General features: G+C 44.4%; 1 protein-coding gene across 2 annotated transcripts in view; it reads left to right on the top strand.

Annotated features, from left to right (window-relative positions):
- The window catches only part of GLS2 (glutaminase 2), a 95,548-nt gene that overhangs the window by 2,776 nt on the left and 71,931 nt on the right, over nt 1-20,841 (top strand). For both annotated transcript variants that reach the window (XM_033936030.1, XM_033936031.1), the window contains exons 2-3: nt 14,796-14,895; nt 15,259-15,380. In XM_033936030.1, the coding sequence (XP_033791921.1) occupies nt 14,796-14,895; nt 15,259-15,380 (222 nt within the window). The remainder of the gene's footprint in view (nt 1-14,795; nt 14,896-15,258; nt 15,381-20,841) is intronic.

Below are 20,841 nucleotides of genomic sequence, written 5' to 3'. Positions count from 1 at the left end.
TCTTCCTATGTTTAACAGAAAAGGTCTAATTTTCTTGTATCAAGCTCTTAAGCTATGGGCATGGGGACATCCCAAACAATCTTTACTTCATTCTTCACAGGATTGTGATCGGAGTGTTTTTCTGGCACAGTAATGTTATAATGTCGTACATGGCTTCAAGGGGATGGGATCTGCTCCCTTAATGCAGCACTTCTCAGCGTAGTTCTTGGGGCGCATCGAGACAGTTGGGTTTTCAGGATATCCACAATGCATTTCTCGTAGATGCAGCTTCCTTGGTATGCAAATCTTTCTCATGCATATTCATTGTGGATATCCTGAAAACCCAACTGGCTGGGTATATCCTGAGGACTGGCTTGAGAAGCATTGCCTTAGTGCAGGGGTCAGCAACCTGCGACTCGCAAGCCACATGCAGCTCTTCTCTCATGTGGCTGCGGCTCTTCGCCCATGTATAGATAGGCCACCCCAAACCTATTAATGGTCCAACGGGAGTCTTCGTGGCAGAAGCACGGCTCTCTCGCTCCTGTCTCCTCCCAGCTACATTCTAAAATGTCTGCCATGATCTCTCTCAGCAGCCGCACAAAGTCAAGGCAGCCATTTTAGAATGTAGCTGTGCAGAGGCAGGAGCGAGAGGCCACAAAGCCCACCATGGAGTGGAAGGGGCAGGGCAATGTAGAGTTGAGCTGCCTTGAGAGGGCCATGCTCCATCCCCGAAGTCCCCCCTCTCTGGACCCGGTACTTAGGTAGGCCCTTGGGGAGAAGGGGAATCATGCAGTTGGGAGGGAGATCAAAGGGTCGGGGCCTGGAGAAGGGAGAGAGCCTTGGCTATCTTAAGGGGAAAGGGAGGGATGAGAGGTGCAGAGACCTACGAGGGAGGGGAGAGAATCTAGACCTTGGGGAGGGAAGAGAGAATGAGAGACCTGGAATATTTCAACCCCCCTCCTTCTCTACCCATTGCAGCTCTTTGTAAATCTTGGGTCAAACATTTAGGATAAAATGGCTCGTTGCTTTAAAAAGGTTGCCGACCCCTGCCTTAGTGCCTTCCTCTATGCAGTTTTTCTGACAACCTCATTTCACACCTAGTGATTAGATAGTTGACTGTTTCCAGTTCAGTACTGCAAAATCTGCTTTTGTCTTTTTTTTGCTATACTGGCTGTGACATATGAAGGCAGATTTTAAAATAGAACAAATGAATTGGAATTGAGATGTCCAGGCTGGGATGTGTACTGTTCTGGTGGTAGTCTTTTTTTTTTAGAAAAGGAACTGCTGACATAGAACCTTTCTATGTATTTATTGGGATTTATTAACCGTCTTTATGAAAAGATTCCATGCAGAAATTATGTGTACAGTCATAAGCAAAATATTAGGACACCCCATGAAACATTCAGTTCTTTCTTAAGTACGGTTCACATATTGATGTCAAAAATTTATTTTTGGGGAAAAAAAGTGATGTAATTGCAGGTAAACAACAAAGAGTTTCCTTGATTTACTCATGAAACAAAAGATAGGCAAGGATGGCATGAGCAGCAGGTTGGACAGGCTGCTCGCACCTGTAAAGGGTTAATGAGGTATATGGGATAGAGAGGAGGAGAGGTGCCCTGCCCCCCCCCCACACACACATATGAAGAGGTTAAGTCGGGATGCAGCAGATCAACACTGAAGGGGGGACCTCTTCTTGATAAAGCCTTTGGCGAAACATGTCAGAGCAGATAGGTCCCTACCCAACATTCAACAGAAATTAACAAACGGAGAAAATCAAATACACAAAGCATAAAGGACTCCTTTTACAAAGCTGCGCTAGCGGGGTTAACGCGCGTGACTTTTCATCACGCACTAACCCCCACGCTGGCCTAGAACTACTGCCTGCTTAAGAGGAGGCGGTAATGGCTAGCGTGGCCGGCGGTTTAGCGTGTGCTATTACGCTAGTGTGCCTTTGTAAAAGGAGTCCTAAGCTAAGTACAAGATTCGTAAAGCTTTTTTTTTTTTTTAATATCTTTATTCATTTTGATACCAAAAACAAGTGCAACATATTATACAATCATATTGCACTATAATCTATAATAGCATCTAAATTCAATCAAATTGTAATCTATGACAAATATATATATCACTCCTACATCTTCATATTCAAAAATTGCACTCAAATTAAAGATTAAAAATACCTACCCTGACATGCATGATCAAGGGGCAAAATCAACAACAATCATTCTTTGCAATATTTTAAGATTTGTAAAGCTTAAAGTTTGAAGATATTTTTGAAGTATTTAATAGCATAAAACTAGCACTTTAGGATTACTTGAATATTAAAAATTTTTACAAAAACAAAAATAAGGTGTGAGGATGAATTTGCCAGGCTATGAACTGATAGGCTGGTGGTTGGCATATACTGAAGACTTATTAAAAAATTGATAAAACATTGACAACTAACTGTCGATTAGACCAGTGTTTTTCAACCTTTTTACACCTATGGACCGTCAGGAATAAAATAATTATTCTGTGGACCGACATCGGTCCGTGAACTGGCGGTTGAAGAACACTGGGCTAAGTCGTGGGCCAGACCCCACCCATCTCTACCCGATGTCCACCCCAGACTCCGCCCCCATAATAGTACTAATTGCACTTTGCACGTCCTGTGCCTCATCTGGAAGCCTTCCCTCTGACGTTGCAACATCAGAGAGAAGGCTTCCGGTTCAGGTGCAGGATGCCCATAGGAGACACTGCCCGTGGCTTTGTGCACTGAATCAGTTAGGAAGAGGGAGCTGGCTCGAAGATAACGCCGCATCGATCGCACCATGGACCGGCGATTGAAGAACACTGTTTTGGGCCTGATGCACCTGCTGGCCCTGTGGACCGGTAGGAAATTTCTGTGGACCGGCACTGGTCCATGGACCGGTGGTTGAAGAACACTGGATTAGACTGAATGTTTTGACAAATTTCAACAAGTTGCCTCGCATGAATAGTGCCCCCCACAAAGACAGCACTCGGGATGGTCTACTTCCCCTGTCCCTTACTATGCCACTGCTTGGGGTGATCGTTTCTGATTATCTTAAGGTGGCCACAGGTAGAAAGAGCAACAGACAAAGCCAGAAGGATGCTTGGGTGCAAAGGAAGAGAAATAACCAGCAGGAAAAACTAGGTGATAATGCCTCTGTATAAGTCTCTGGTGAGACCACATTAGAGTACTGTGTACAGTTTTGAAAATCACACCTTCAGAAAGCTATAACCAGGATAGCATCCGTCTAAAGGGTCCAATGGTCAATGGTCTTCATTATAAGGCATATAGAGACAGACTTAAAGACCTCAATATGTATACTTTGGAAGAAAGATGAGAGAGTGTGGATGCGATTGAGACATTTAAATATCTCCTTGGCATAAATGCACAGGAGGCAGATCTCTTGCAACTGAAAAGAAGTTCTGCAATGAAAAGGCATAAGATGAAGTTGAAGGGGGATAGGCTTGAAAGCACTGTATTTTTCACTCCATAAGACGACCTTCTTTCCCCCCCAAAAATGGGTAGAAATGTTGGTGCGTCTTATGCAGTACTGGGCTGCTGTGGTTGAGATTTGTGCATTTTCTTCTCTTCCTGCATCCCATCGGGGTGCAGGGCTTGAAGAAGATGGGACTCACTGTGACAGACAAGGTGGGTTTAAAGTCGATATTAAAAAAAATACTAAAAGTGAAGGGATGGATGATCACTTTAGGAAAGTAGGAGAGGGCTCAATATAAAGCACTGCTTCTGTCTAGCAGCACTATAGAAATGATAAGTAGTAGTAGGGTATGAGGGGTTTAGAGGCGATGATCGAATTCCCTTTCCTTAATCTTCAGATGTCTAGCTGCAAACTTCGGGGCACCGAGCACTCTCAAAGGGTTTTAAGGGAAAGGATGGAGGACAAACTTTCTTGCTTGAAAACCTAAATAATTGCATTATATTAGTGATTTTTATTCTGCCATTACCTTGCGGTTCAAGGCAGATTACAGAAGAGGATTTCTGGACATGTCCAGAGGTGTTTCAGAGTCGAGCGGGTTGCTTCAGAGGATTGAAATGTTTCGTACGGTGTTAGTCTTCATGGGATTTCTTGAATAGCAGGGTGTTTATTTCTTTTCTGAAAGTTTTGTAGTCTGGGGTCGCGATTAGTAGTTTGGAGAGTTGGTGGTCTAGTTTTGCTGCCTGTGTGGCTAGAAGGCCATCACACAGTTTTTCCCGTTTGATGTCTCTGGAGGGTGTGTGAATGGTGTCTAGGTTCTCCTGTGTCTGGTTGTGGTAGTTTGGATTAGGCGGTTGTTCAAGTAGGCTGGGCTGTCAACATTTATGGATTTAAATAATAGACAGTAGAATTTAAATAGTATTCTTGTTTGAATTGGGAGCCAGTGTGAGTCGAGGTATAATCTAAATACAAAGCAGATAGTCTCTGGTCGATTTTAGGCCTGGAGGATACGCTGTGGCAGGGGAAAGACATTTTAAATGAAAGAATTAGGGCTCTCTTTCAAGTATTTTTATTATTTATTTTTTTAGTCATTTATATACCGCTTATATCCTAAGTAGTTTACATTCAGGTACTTTATCATATTTCCCTATCTGTCCCGGAGGGCTCAAAATCTATCTACTGTACCTGGGGCAATGAGGGGATTAAGTGACTTGCCCAGGGTCACAAGGAGTAGCGGGGGATTTGAACCCACAACCTCACGGTGCTAAGCTTGTAGTTCTAACCACTGTGCCACACACTGCAGTACTAGTGAAGTTCAGTGTTTTTTCAACTGCCTAGAAATGTTTTAATAGTCAGGTAAAAATACAAATGAAAGGTACTGGGAGTGTAAAAAATTGTTAGTCAGCTGGGACTAATCAGAGGGGGGACAGAGTGCAGAGCCTGGCAAGGAAAGTGGGATTGGGTGTAGAGCCTGGCAGGGAGAATTTGGTTCAGAATGTTTTTTTTTTATTGTTTTCTTCCTCTAAATCTAGGGTGAGTCTTATGGTCAGGTGCATCTTATAGAGCAAAAAATATGCTAATTAAGGAAATGCAGTCCGTTCTTGTTCACTGTAGTGTGGCTTGCGAACTGCAAAATTGCGAATAACGAAACATGGAATCTATGGGAAAATAGAGGTTAGGTTCCAGGAGTTCACGTCGCACCTCAAAACCATGGAAAGTGGACAGTGGGTCCTGTTGGAAAATAGGGTTAGGTTCCTGATAAAGTACCTGTAATTCACTGTCCGGGCACTTTGGGGCCATATCTGGAAGCAAAGCCTGGCCGCAAGGTGAAAATGAAAGCAAATAAGCTTCTTTTTTTTTTTTTTTGAAACTCTGGTTCACAAATATGTGAACTTAGTGACGTAAATGGGGAATTTGGTCGCAATTGATGCAACTGCGGATAGGTAAATTCACGCATCAGAAATGTATGAATAATAAGAACGAACTGTACTTCTTTGTGGAAAGGGTGGTAGATTTGTGGACCGACCTCCAAATGTAGGGTTATCAGATTTTACATTAGTAAAATCTGGACCCCCCCCCCTAGACCTGCCCTCCAGGCCCGCCCAGTTCCACCCATCCCTGCCCTGCTATACCCCAGCTCTGCCCCTAGCCCCCCCCTCCCCCGCTGCCTGTTTGTTGGGCAGGAAGGCATCCGTGCATGCGACGCAATGATGTCATGCGCGTGTGAGATCTCACTGCGTTGCATCTGCACATGCCCGGATGCCCCCTTCCGGTGCAATTTTTTTTCAAAACCCGGACAAGGTTCCTGGTTTTGAAAAGCCATCTGGAACCCCGGACATATCCTCAAAACGAGGACATGGCCAGGGAAATCCAGACCTCTGGTAAACCAATCACAGTGGAGACAAGGCCTGCTGTGTCCGAGTTCAAAAAAGCATGGGACAGGCATATCGGATCTCTTAGGGGGAAGAGGAGATAGCAGATGATATGGATGGGCAGACTGGGTGGGACAAATGGCCTTTATCTGCCATCATTTTCTATGTTTCTAGACACATCTCAGTATTGGCAATTATAGTAGCATAGAACATGATGGTAGATAAAGGGCTAGATTCACAAAGGGCACATTCGGATCCGATCCGTGAGGGATCCGATCCATGTCCAGTGGGCTGATTCACGAATCGTCCTCATTCAAATGACGCTCTCTAGTGATCCTGATGCATGCACAGACCATCTGTAGATGGTCTGCGCACGCTTAAGAGCAGCGACCTTTTTTTTTTTATATGCTTTTTGTTTGTTTGTTTTTACTCTTCGTGAGCCCCTGGTTTTAACCCACTTTAAACCCGCGGGTTAAAACCATAGGCTCGTAGTGCGAGGAATAGCTGGAGAGTCGGGGCGGCAGGAGAGATTTGGGGCAAGAGCAGGGCGGCAGGAGAGATTTAGGGCAGGCAGGAGAGCAGATTCGGGGGCAGAGAGTCGGGAGCAGGAGAGCAGATTCGGGGCAAGGAGCAGGGTGGCAGGAGAAAATCGGAACAGAGAGAGCAGGAGAGTCAGGGGCAGAGAGCTGGAAAGACAGCAGGCAGAGCAGGAGATGGCAGTCGGAAAGCTATGAATGACTGGTCCCAGCAGTCGCTTGTTTGTGATCGGCTGGCCCAGTCAGTGTTGCAGGGTTTATGTTTATGAATCGCTGCCTGCCATCATTTCCCCCTCATTTGCATGCGTGGATCTGAGGATGATCGGTTCAGAGGGAAATCGGTTCGCAAAGGGGTCACAAACCAATCGGTGCATGATCGGTTTGCTTAGTGAATCTAGCCCAAAGACATAAGAACATAAGAACATAAGCAGTTGCCTCCGCTGAGTCAGACCAGAGATCCATCTCGCCCAGCGGTCCGCTCCCGCGGCGGCCCATCAGGCCCATTGCCTGAGCAGTGGTCCTTGACTATTTTTATAATCTATCTCTACTCCTATCCCTATCCTTAATTCTTATCTGTACCCCTCAATTCCCTTGTTCTCTAGGAACCTATCCAAACCTTCTTTGAAGCCATGTAACTTGTTCTGGCCTATCACAGCTTCTGGAAGTGCGTTCCACATATCCACCACCCTTTGGGTGAAAAAGTACTTCCTAGCATTTGTTCTAAACCTGTCTCCTTTCAATTTCTCTGAGTGCCCCCTTGTACTTGTGCTTCCCCATAATCTGAAAAATCTGTCCCTGTCCACTTTTTCTATGCCTTTCAGGATCTTGAAGGTTTCTATCATGTCTCCTCTAAGTCTCCGCTTCTCAAGGGAGAATAGCCCCAGCTTTTTTAGCCTGTCAGTATATGAGAGGTTTTCCATACCCTTTATCAGTTTAGTTGCTCTTCTCTGGACTCCCTCGAGTACTGCCATGTCTTTCTTGAGGTGCGGTGACCAATACTGGACACAGTACTCCAGATGTGGGCGCACCATTGCGCGATAAAGTGGCAGGATGACTTCCTTTGTCCTGGTCGTGATGCCCTTCTTAATGATTCCAAGCATTTTGTTTGCTTTCCTTGAGGCTGTGGCGCATTGTGCCGATGCCTTCAGTGTTGTATCAACCATTACCCCCAGGTCTCTTTCAAGGTTACTTACTTCCAGCAGTGATCCCCCCATTTTGTAGCTAAACATCGGGTTCTTTTTTCCTACATGCATGACCTTACACTTCCCTATGTTAAAACTCATTTGCCACTTATTGGCCCACTCTTCCAGTGTCGTCAGATCCTTTTGGAGATTTTCGCAGTCTTCCGTTGTTTCAACCCTGCTGTATAGTTTGGTGTCGTCTGCAAATTTAATGACCTCGCATTTTGTTCCCGCCTCCAGGTCATTTATAAATATATTGAAAAGGAGCGGTCCCAACACCGACCCCTGCGGCACCCCGCTCGTGACCCATTTCCAATCTGAATAGTGACCCTTCACTCCAACCCTCTGTTTTCTGCCTGCCAGCCAGTTTTTGATCCATCGGTGGACCTCCCCTTGTACCCCGTGGTTCCATAGTTTCTTAAGCAGTTCACCCAGTCTGCCCAACAGTCACACATTATCAATTCATGATTAAACCAATAATGAATGGGCTATAAAATACTTGTAGTCAACAATGGAGCAGACAGAAAATCAGTAGATTCTGATGGTGTTCAGATGGACAAAGTTTATTATTCATAGTAACATAGTTTGGAGATTCTAGCAGGGGAGTGCAGCTACTGATATATCCTTGACCGAAGAACGGTACTTCTTCTATCGAGAGGTCATCCTCTTCCACCGAGCGCGCAGCTTAGGGAAGGACGAGCTTGACGCGGTGAAGGATGACGGGACACCGGCCTAGCCAAATCAACCCTAGCGATCAATGGAGTAACAGATATCGCAGCCAGATGACTCTTGCTCTACAAAATAGTGGCTCAATGACTCAGCACAAATCATGATGCACCAAAAGGTCTGCCTCAGGAATCTAACCAGTGAAAACAAATAAAAGCCAATTATCTAAAGGACTAATATTAAACAAAGATATTACATATAAAAGTGGAATAACAATAAAGGCAAAAACAATAAATAATTCATAATAAAAATACAAACAACATATTAAAAATACATGATAAATAAATCCACAATACCTGAATAAAGTGCATAATAAGAAAATTTAATAATATTACAAATAGCATATTAAAAAAGCATGGTGAAATGCAAAAGACAAAATAGATATAAGTATCAATGTATATAAATGTATCTTAAAAATGAGAAGAGCAAATTGAGCAGTTAAAAAGACTTGCCCCCCCCCCTTTTACTAAGCTGCTGTAGATTTCTACCATGGCCCAGAGTGCTAAATTCTCTAACGCTGCTCCGATGTCCTAGGAATTCTATGAACGTGGGAGCATTTAGCGCCCTGGGCCGCGGTAGAAACTTCTACCGCGGCTTAGTAAAAGAGGGCCTTACATTGCCAAAAGCTGTGATCAAAAAGATGTTCTGGAAATGGCAAAGTAAGATCAGGATCAGGTGTGGAAGGGCACTTTCAAAACCCAGACATGTGAGTGTTAACACGCAAATGTGTACGTTTGCCATTTTAAGAAACCTGCAAATTTATCTGCACCCGATGAGGTACAGAGTCTGCAATTATTTGGCACAATTGCAACGGGGAAGGTGGGGCGGGGGTACAGAGGGATTAAAGAGGTATGAAGGTCTTTGTGGTTTCTGAAGTATTTCCTACTGTATTTGTGCTTTAGCCAGTAGTTTGGGTTTTTTTTTTTTTTGCCTGGTGTTCCAGTTCTTTACATTTTACTTTCTTGGTTTGGTCTCTGGTATATCCATGCATGTGTTACATTACATTACATTACATTAGTGATTTCTATTCCGCTTGTACCTTGCGGTTCAAAGCGGATTACATAAGAAGAAGCTGGACATTTCCAGGAGGGTACATGACATTTAGGGTAAGACATAGTAACAGAATGAGTATAGTCTTAGTAACATTGGATGAAAGCAGTTATATTACATTGCATATCAAATCTTTTCCGGCGTTGGTAGGTAATATGAATCGGTATGATGAATTGGGTTAAATTTTTTTTTTTTTTTTTTTTTTTTTTTTTTGTCGGTTGAGGGTATGGTGCCAGGGGGTGGGTAAACCTGGTCGGTGTACGTGGAAGAGGAGAGTGAGTTTAGGTGTTTTGAATATGCTTTTTGAAAAGTAGCGTTTTGATTTCTTTACGGAATGCTTTGAAGTCAGATGTTGAGGTTAACAATCTGGTTATGGAGGGTTCGAGTTTTGCTGCATGTGTTGCTATGAGGTTATCATAAAGCTTTTTGCGATGAGTGCCGTTGAGTGGAGGGTATGAGAATGGTGTCAGTGATCTTCTTATTCTGGGTGGAAGGTTACGGTTTAGACGATCGATTAGATAGGCAGGTGCTGTACCGTTGAGTACCTTGAAGATTAGACAGTATAGTTTGAATTGGATTCTGGCTCTAATCGGTAGCCAATGTGAATCTAGGTAGGCGTTAGTTATGTGGTCATATTTTCCGAGGGAATAGATTAGTCTGAGAGCTGTGTTCTGGATGGTCTGTAGTTTTTTGATCATTTTTGTAGGACATGGTAGATATAGGATATTGCAGTAGTCCACAAGTCCTAGTACCAGGGATTGAACAATGATCCTGTAGTGTTCTTTGTCGAAGAATTTTCTTATTTTTCTTAAGTTGCGCATTGTGAAGAATGCTTTCTGGGTAGTTTTGTTGATTTGAGTCTGCATAGTGCAGCATCTATCTATCAGCACTCCCAGGATTTTGAGGGAGGTCTGGATTGGGTATTTGATAGTTTTAATTTCCAGGTCTGTTATGGATGGGATTTTGTCCGTTTCAAGCATTAAGAATTTGGTTTTGTCCGAGTTTAGTTTTAATTTGTGGTTTGTCATCCATTTTTCTACTTCGTCCAGTATTGTTTCCAAGTGTCCAGTTGCGGAGTTGTCTTGGGTTTCGAAGGGGAGGAGGATAGTTATGTCGTCTGCATAACTGAAGGATGTTACATTTAGGTTGTCTAGAGTGGTACCAAGGGAAGAGATGTAGAGGTTGAATAGAATGGGTGAAAGTGGAGATCCCTGAGGGACTCCACATGGATTAGACCATGTGTTGGATTTCGAATCGTTTTTCTTAACTCTGTAAGTTCTTGTTTTAAGGTATCCTTGGAACCAGTTGTACACCACCCCTGAGATCCCTATTGCATCAAGTATCTGGAGTAGTATGGTATGATCAACTAGATCAAAGGCTGCGGAGAGATCTAGTTGGATAATTAGGATCCTGTGACCTTTACTGAGGTGTTGTCTGGCTATGTCCAGTAGTGTTGCTAGTAATGTTTCCGTGCTGTGGTAAGATCTAAATCCTGATTGGGATGAGTGAAGTATATTGTGGTCAGCTAAGTAGTTAGAGAGGTATTGAGCCACAAGTCCTTCAATTAGCTTGACATAGAGTGGGATCGAAGCGATCGGTCTATAGTTGGTAGGTGTGTCTACAGGACCTTTTTGGTCTTTCAGTATGGGTGTGATTATGATCTCTCCTAGATCTTGTGGGAATTGGCCTTCTATGAGAGTGCTTTGTATCCACTGCATGAGGCTGGTTTTGAATTTAGGGGAGGCATTTGTGAGTAGATACGATGGGCAGTAGTTCAAGTCGCATGAGGTGTGGCTGTATTTTTTCACACAGACCCGTCTGTTCAGGTTTCAGTTTGCATTACAAATACCTTGAATTTATTTGCACATGTGTGTTCTCTAAATTGGTCCTATTTTTACAAACGTTTCATCAGCCTCCTCTGTTTCCACACAGACACACCTTCCCCTGCCCACTGCCCTCAATCAGATGCAGATTCACTTCTCAGACCTGAGTCTCCTAGGAGAGCTTTAGCCAGACTTATTGCCTCCTTTTCCAATGCTCCTGTCATAAATCCCCTGTTTCCAGCTATGGAAAAAATTTGGCACAAAAAAGTATAGCAGCAGTACGATTACAAGAATTGCTAAACTGGGTCAGACTAAAAATCCATGAAGCCCAGTATCCTGTTTCCAAATCTAAGCAATAGCCAAGTCAAGTCAGAAGTATCTGGCAGGATCCCAAAAAGTAGCAAGATTCCATGCTGCTTTCCTCCCCCCCCCCCCCCCACGAGGTAAGCAGTGGCTTTCCTCAGTCAGTCTTAATAACGATTTATGGATTTTACCGCCAGGAATGTGTCCAAACAGTTTTTAAACCCGGCTACACTAACAACATTTACCACAACCTCTGGCAACATCTTTTAGAGCTTAATTGTTCATTGAGTGAAAACATGTGCTCTACTTAGTTACTTCATAATATAGCTCCTTGTCTTTGTAATTTTTGAAAGAATATACAGAATAATTGTTTCTTTTTGTAGGCTTATATCATATCTCCCTTCAGCTGTCTCTTCTCTAAGCTGAAGAAACCTACCTCTTTAGCCTTCCCTTATATGAGAGTTGTTCGTCTCCTCTGTCATTTTGTTTTCCCTTCTCTGTACTTTTTCTAATTTCACTATGGGGCTCATTTTCGAAAAAGAAAAACATCCAAACAGCAGCATAAAGGGGCAGATGGACATTTTTCTCGCAAAACCCTTCTATTTACTATTTTCGAAACCCATTTTCTAGATGGATTTCTATTAAAGAGCTGCATGGGAATGGAGCTGTCAGGAATCCCACAGAGTCTGCGGGGATCCTGTGGGAGAATCCCCTCCAGATTCATGGGAATCCTGTGGGATGGAAGAAATTCCTCTGGAGCTTCCGTGGGAGTCTGCCTACGTGCCTGTCTTCTGAGCTCTCCTCTCCAGCCTTCAACAGGCCAACGGCAGTTCTTTCTATATGCTGCTGGTGACTGACCTGGAAGGCTTCCCTCTGACGTGTTTTGCATCAGGGGGTAAGCCTTCTGAGTCAGCCCTGGCAGCATGTAGGAGGAACCACTGCCAGTGGGAAGCATAGGTGCTGCAGTGGATGGGAAGGAGAGAAACAGAGATGCTGCAGTGGGCTTGGGGTGGGTGGGAGAGAGAGAGGGAGGGAGGGAGGGAATCGGAGATGCTGCACGGGTGGGGTGGAAGGGAAACAGAGATAATGCAATGGGCTTGGAGGTGGGAGGGAAGGAAACAGATGCTGCATGGGCTGTTGGTGGGGGTGGGATGGGAGGAAAAGAAAGATGTTGCACAGGCTGGGGGGGTGCGAGGTAAAGAGAGATGCTGCACAGGCTAGAAAGATGTTGCAAGGGCTGGAGGGGGTTGAGAAGGGAGGGAAAGAGAGGTGCTACTGGTGGGGGAGGGAAGAGAAAGGGGAAATGGTTAGACATGGGTGCATGGAACAGAAGGGAAAGAAAGATGGTACACACGGGGGAAATAAAGAAAGAGGGAGAATTGTTGGACATGATGGTGGAGAGGAGGAAGGAAGAAATATTGGATGTCATGGTAGAGAGAGAAGGTTGTGACAGATGGAAAGGGATGCCAGAGGGAGGAGTGCTGGACATGGTGGTGGAGGGAAAGGAAGGAGAGATATGGCATGTTGCTGGAGAGGGGTGATAGAAGGAGAAATGTTGGGCATGGGGCTGGGGAGCAGGGGTGAAAGATGCTTCACAGGGTCTGGGGAATGAGAGAGGGAGAAATGTTGGATATGACAATAGAGGGTGTGGGAGAGATGCACCTTGGATCCCTCTCTTTCTGTCTCTCTTTCGCCACTCCCTTTGCAGCAAGGGAAAGGAATAAGAGAGATGGTGGACAGTGAGAGAGAGAGAGGGAGACATGTTGCGCAAGAGGAATAAATGCTGAGCAAGGGTGGGGAGGATAAAAAGAGGGAGATGGATGCTGTACAGTGGGAAGGAAGGAAGAGAGAGGAAGAAATGCTAGACCATGGTAGGAGGAACCAATAGACAGCAACCGCTTGAAGAAGAATTTAAAGAAGACAGGAGGAAAGCAGAAAAAAAGAGAAATTGGAACTGACTTGATGGAAAAATAAATCTCCAGACAACAATAGTTAAAAAAAGGAATTTATTGACTAAAATATGTTAGTTTTGGGAAGCATACCGTATTTCCCCATGTATAGTCCGCCCCCTGTATAGGCCGCAGGAAATGCCGATTTAGGTTTTAAAACTCTTAGATAAGCCGCCCCATGTTACTAGCCACGGCTTATCTAAGAGTTTTAAAACCTAAGTTGGCCTATACAATGGGGTGGCCTATACATCCCCCCTCATACATCCCCCCAGTAAATACCACCGCCAGCTACCTCCTGCAATGTCAAGGTCAGCGGTGCAGGGCAAGAGCGATCTTTTCAGCATCCAGCCTACCCTGTGCTGCTTCCTCAATGCCTGTGTCAGTTCTCGCGGGACTCAACTCCTCCCTGCCCCTATCTTCCCTGTCTTGTAAAACATCTTCCCTCTCTATCTTTATTCTTGCCCTGTCCAGCAGCACCCTTCTGTGACCCTATCCCTCTCCCCATGTTCAGCACCATATCTCTATGTCCTTATCCCTCCTCATGTTCAGCTTCTCCCCTTATTCCTCCTTCCCTCTTATCCTTCCTCTCCCAAGACTAGCATCTCTTTTCCTTCTCTCTTGTCTTCCCTTCCCCCATCCAGGGTGGTGGTCTTTTTCTTCTCCCTTCCATCCATCCAGCCTCTGCTCTCCTCTACCTCATTCCATCCAGCATCTGCCTCCCTTCTGTTCCCCCCCTCCTGCCCTGACACCCCCACCACTGCTGCTGCTGTTGCTTTTCTAGGTGAGCAGCAGCAAAAGAAGCTACTTGCCACAGGACTTGACTCTCCGTTGGCATGGCTGATGGTCCTGCCCCCTTGGACATCACTTCCTTTGCCAGGGCAGAGGCAGCAGCTTGTGCAAATGCTGACTCTGACCCTACAATGAATTGTCAATAGGACGGCACAAGTACAGAGCAGCGAGGTGACTCTGTTCCAGGAGGGAAATTTCAGATCATTCCAGGATTTCTGGTAACCTCCATCCTGATGCATTTAATGCAGCTCTGATTTGAAACAGTAGAAGTGGGAACTAAAAACACCGCAATGCAATCGGAGCAAAAATTCATAAACTAGGACTAAACAGGTGTTTCTATGGTTGAACTGGATCACATAATAACTTTGTACTACAATCTCTAAGCACAAAGGCCGTCAAACAGGAACTTCCACCCCTGCCTGTTTGAGCTCCCTGGGTGATGATGCCTTGTAGGACAAAATAAGTTGGTGCTTAATGACCCGTTCTCTTCCACTGCCTACGAACAGCCAAGAAAAGACCTCTCCAAATTGTCCAGAAAAGTCTTGGGGGAGAGGGTAGAGAACAGTTAAAAACCAAGATGATTTGTGAGACTGAAAAGTAGTTCCTGTGTGTAGTAATTGTATTTTCTCTTTCCTGATCCTCAGGGATCCTGGTGGGACGAGCATGCTGCTGCGCCTTAGTGATCTGCTCTTTTACACCATCGCGGAAGGACAGGAGAGCATCTCTCTGTACAAATTCACCAATGTAAGATGGTCTTTAAACCTTGTCATGGGCCTCATGAAATGAGCCTGAAGTGGTAGGGAATGAGGGGGATAGAATTCTACATTTGGCCTGGCCAAGACCCAGCATTTTGTACTGTATCACCTATCATTGTCTCTTACACTAGGCCAGGGGTGTCAGAATCCCTCCTCGAGGGCTGCAATCCAGTCGGGTTTTCAGGATTTCCCCAATGAATATGCATGAGATCTATTAGAATACAATGAAAGAAGTGCATGCAAATAGATCTCATCCATATTCATTGCGGAAATCCTGAAAACCTGACTGGATTGCGGCCCTTGAGGAGGGACTTTGACACCCCTGCACTATGCCTTGGTATTGTCGTTGCAGGCACTGAAAGCCACAGGACTGCTAATCACCGACCCCCGTCTTCGAGACTGTATGGACCTCCTGCAGAAGTCAGTGCAGGAATCCACCTTTGGTGTTCAACTGGATCGCCATCTCTTCCGAAAGTAAGTGAGGGGATGGTGGGAGAGGGATAGGCAGGAGCAACAGAAGAAACTCTTGGAAGCAGCACCACAGCTCTGAATTGAGCGAATGTGTGGCGAACTCTGTTTCCATTGTGTTGCTTTGGTGGAGCTTATATAGTAACATAGTAAATGACGGCAGATGAGTGGTCCATCCAGTCTGCCCATTAGTTATACCCATTAAAAATACATGATTAAATTAACTTGCCTCCTCTTTGGTATTTCTGGATCATAGACTGTAAGGTCCACCTAGTATTGTCCTAGATTACAAATGCTGAAGTTGCCATCCAAGCTCACTCCAGCTTAGAGTCCTAACAAAAGTCTTTGAGTCCCACCCTGCTCTGTCCAAGCTCAATCCCTGTCTACACTGTACACCCCCCCTTGTGAATTTATGCTATGTGGGTTAAACAGGTATTTGCAGATTCACAGGACAGGGTTGATCCAGTCCTGGGTTTACCCCGTTGCATACAGGAACTTTTAGTTCTGATTTATTATTATTATTATTATTTTATTTATATGCCACCATACCGAGGAGGTTCTAAGTGGCTTACAGCATAAGAAAAACAATGCATACATACATTTCCAGTAAAAATCTCAGTACAATACAATAAAAGGCAGTGCATACATTTCAATAAAATTGAACAGAATAAAAGGTACAAACATTTCAATAAAATTGATCAGGATAAAAATGTAAACTATGTGGATAAGAAACATAAAGAATAAAATGAACATGGTTAAAATGAGAGCAAATGTAAAAACATTATGATGTCAGCCTATTAAATAATTGAGTCTTTAATAGTTTCCTAAAATCTAAATAAGAAGAAGCTTCTAACATCATTTTTCCGAGCCATGTATTCATTTTCGCGGCCTGGAAGGAGAAAGTTTTCTCCAGGAACCTCTTGTAACCCCAAAATTTTATAGAAGGATAAGTAAAGCAAGACTACAAGTCCCTGCATGCAATGGGGTAAACCCAGGACTGGATCAACCCTGTCCTGTGAATCTGGATCCAGTTGGCAGCCCTAGTGTAGGCAGACATTTGGTATGTTCCTGTGCACACATGCCAATGTAAATTTAGTATTTATACACTCCCTGTCTGTCCCATTGGGCTCACAATCTGGCTAATATACCTAGGGCAGTGGAGTGTTAAGTGACTTGTCCATGGTCACAAGCAGCAGCACTGGTCCTGAACCTTCAACCTCAGGGTGCTGAGGCTACAGCCCTAACCACTGGGCCACCCCTCCATTATTCTAAACATTTAGGTGCGTAATTAGCAAATCTAAAATATAGAACTATCCCCACAGAACGCTGAGGAGTTATATTTACTGATTCTGAAAACTGTTCCTGTTCTGTTTTTTTTCTCAATTCTGCGTCAGCTGTGAGCTGAGGATGGCTTTTAGTGTATTCTGCGATCTAGGGCTCAGAGGAGAAAACAATGAGTCATGAGAAAACATGGAATATGTATTTCCTGCCCTTTCTTCTGGTCTCCATGCGTATAGCTCTAACCTGGTTTCCATTATTTTGACCTCCAATTCTTTATATCAGCTCTGAATGGCTTTGAAATACTGCTGGAAAAGCAGTCTAGCCAGAATATGAAGCTAGCTACACTTCAACTGACGGAGCCATATGGTGCCTTCGCCCTGAGTACAGGTAGCAGGACCATTGGGGTGGGAATTGGACCGCATGGGATTTCTGGCATTATAAACCTGAGATGGCAGCAGGTGAGGCATGCTGAGAACACAGCTGGAGGCTGCCAAGCTGGATGTGCCATCTTTGCACATGGAGTGGTGAATATCACAGCCAGGTGTTCAGGGATTGGGGGAGGAGGTAGTGTGAGAGCAGTAGAAGGGCGCTGCACCTGCTTCCCATCCTCTGAACATCTAATCTTTAAGCTGTGCTTATCTGTGCCAAAAAAGAGATGGAAAGCAGCCACTGGAATTGTCTAACTCAATGGAATAGTAAGGGGGTGGGGGGGTGGACATGGGGCAGACTGCCCTGGGCGCTGTCTTTACGAGATTGCCAATGCCTCCTCCTCCTCTTAGTCCCCCTTGCGTTCCTCTTGAAATGTTCGCTGGCACGAGCAGCATCTTCCACCTGATGCTCTTGCCAACCTCTTTTCATGGGACCAAGGACATGACGTCAGAAGTGAGCTGAGGCCGGCGCGAGCAGCAGGTGGCAGATGCTGCTTGCGCAATGTGCAGGCGAACATTTGAAGAGGAACGCAGGGGGGACTAAGAGGAGGAGAGGCACTGGCAATCTCAAGCTGATAAATGGTTGCAGTTGAAACAGGCCATTCAGAAAGGGTTCCATGAATGGTGAAATTTAAAAACTCAATATAGCTTGCCGGGCCTATGTTTCCAGACAGATTTGCTAGGGCATCAGGCCGCCAAGTGGTATAAATTAATATCTGAATATTTGAACAAGAAGCCTAAAACTAGTCTAAAAGATATTTGGAACATTGCGATGAAGCAGCAGATTTCTGCTATTCAGTGGCCATGGATTTGGACTTGGAGGATGAGGTGTACAGCGTCAGCATCTATGAGACAAACTTGTTTTTTTTCTGTTGCATAGAGTTTTTTGGACCCCAGTTCGTTTGCAGAAGTTAGACCGTTCAAAATCTAATAGATGCTGGCACTGTCATCTTGAAATCGGGACACTGGATCATTTGTTATTCTTTTGTCCTTTGATACTCAGCTTCTGGAAATCAATATGGGGACAAATGAATTTCATTCTGGAGTCTTCGATTCCATTGTCTTATGAGGTGGTGATCTGTGGTACATTGTTGTCACCTAAACCTCCATTGGATAGATATAAAAGTAGACTATTTGCCGACTGGGATAGCCATGCAAATGGTTACTAAAAATTGGAATAGGCTTAATTTCTCCTTTTGGTGGGGTTCTTTATGCTTATGCTATAAGTATGAAAAAATGAATTCAGAAATTTCGGGTAGTAATAAGCTATTTAAATTAAAGTGGAGTCCATTGACAAATTTTTGTTAACACTGATTAGCTGGGTTATCCCCTTATTTCCTATTTGATTTGCACATCCAGGGAGGGTGGATGGGAGGGAGGGGAGTATTATATTTTGTTGTATTCATTGACCAAATGAAAGTGCTATTTATGATTTTAAATATATGTATTAAGTAATGCCCTTTTTTTTGTTCTTGAATTAGGGGGGAGGGAATGTTTTGTAGTATTTCTTTGATCGATTGTAAGTGCTGTCTGGAAGTCAATTGTATGTATATTTTAATGCACTGTTTTCAGATGGAAAATTAATAAAGATTTATATATAAAAAAAAGAGGTATGCAGGGGGTGGGGAGAGGGCTCACAGTGTGGTAGGGAAAAGTGGGGGGGTGCACTGTACGGCGATGCCAAGCACCACTGCTCTGGACACCAACTTCCATCGCTATGTCACTGGTCTAACTCCCCCCTCCCTCACAAGCTGCTCTGACTCTGCCAGGAACCAGATGCATCAGCTTCTCTCTCTCTGTCTCCCGTATACAAAATACGCAGAGGGACATGTCTTGATGTCCCAGTGTAATACAGAGATTAATACATTCCCACATCCAGGCACGTAACACAAGTTGTCAAACTCATACATGTCATGGATATGCTTCCAGAGACTCGTACTCTCTCACAGATTGTACATATGCATACAGTAGCCATATACAGACAGGCAAGAGAGATTTGCAGTTTGCTATACATACACTTGCACACAACTCTCTCTGCATACCTGAAATGCCTGGGGAAAGAGTCTATACATAGCTCTGGTGTAGGCTGTGAGCTCAGTCAGCTGTTCCTGAGTGAATCATTCTGTCTATCTGATCTCGGATGCGCCTGGGAACAGGTTGGGCCACGCTAATACTGTACAGGGCCCTAGGCAAGCGTACATTTATGGGCTGCCCTACATTGGGCCCTCATTTAGTTCTTTTCTCCCCTTGCCCCATCACAATCACTTTCTTCCCTGCTACCCCGCAACTCTTTATTCTTTGCCTGTCCCCCATGTTTCACCTTTCCAGAAGTAACAGGGCAAAGTGCAAAGGGAAAGAATTGGGGAGGGGAGGGGGGGATTTAGCTTATACTGTTTTCAGTCGTAATTCAAGGCGAGTTACATTCAGGCATTTTCCTGTCCCAGGAGGGCTTACAGTCCAATAAAGGGGTGCTTAGATATGGGGAGCACCTGGTTCTATTATAGAATATTAACATAAACTGGCATCTGCACACCTACTTCGGTTCTCTGGCAGGCGTTAATGGGTGCAGCAAGCAGTATATACATAATATACAATATTCTGTGTGTCGGGGCTAATTCATTTCTGAGTAAGCGCCCCCCCCCTCCCAACCACCTTTGCCCACCATCATGTAAAGTTCTTACGTATGCTTCCAGCTCTTTTTCTCAGTTAAGTCGTTATCTATATTGGAAAATTAGGGAAGTCTCTCTACTTTAAAATTACAGAGCTTTGGAATAATTTCCCTGTCCAGCTATGTAATTTGGGCTCTTTCCAATTATTTCGAAAACATCTGAAAACTTGGCTGTTTTCAAAAATGTAAATTTCACTGCTCTCTATACAATCACTAATTCTTATTGTGTTTTCCTTTCTTTAAATTTTTTGTAAACCATACCGAGCTCTATTTTTATAGAGAAGACGCGGTATATAAGCTTAAAGTGGTCTAGCTCACAGGAAATGGCTGCCTTGAGCTCCCGTAGTCTCTCGAGCCATTTCCTGTGAGCGATCTGCACGGGGCAGGAGCTTGGGAAGATCGCTCCTGCCCTGAAAACCCGCTAGACCACCAGGTAAGGCTTAAGGGAGGGCTTACAGGGCTTAAAATAGCCTGAAAAATGAAAGTATTTTTTGGTTTAAAACTGCGAAGAAGCGAATCTGTAGATATGGAATTCGCAAATACGGAGGGGGAAGTGTACTGCTTGTTAAGGCTAATTATTGGTATTTACCACCAATGAAATACTAATTTAGCACTTATTAGTTAATTAAGTTATGCATATAACTGACCCTATTCTATAACTGTGCACCCAGTTGCTCACCTAACTCTGGACACTACCTGTAGAATTTGGGGGAATATGTTCTAGTGGCACATTTGAAGAATGTGACGAAGAGGGTGCAAGGAAGAAGTATGACTGTTTTACTGGGGTACAGAGAAGAATAATTGTGCCATGAGATTGGAACTCAGTCCGAGAAGGAGACTGCAAACACTGTCACAAGGATAGGACAGGGCCATTGTTAGAAACACGAGGCCCAGGGCAGGAATTTGCAAGGGGATCCCAAAGTCTGCCAGTTTGGAGCAGATATGGGACCTCAGGGACAGTTGCCCTGCTTCACCCTTTAACATCAGTCCTGGGCATGGAAATCTTGTCCCTGTGACTATTCGTTTTAAGGACTGCCATCCTCTCACATTTTTCTTTGCTTTGCAGTTATCTTAGCTTACTCCTCTCTTT

Source organism: Geotrypetes seraphini, chromosome 3, assembly GCF_902459505.1.
Source record: "Geotrypetes seraphini chromosome 3, aGeoSer1.1, whole genome shotgun sequence".
Lineage (NCBI taxonomy): Eukaryota > Metazoa > Chordata > Amphibia > Gymnophiona > Dermophiidae > Geotrypetes > Geotrypetes seraphini.
This window is presented reverse-complemented; position numbering and strand designations above follow the sequence as displayed.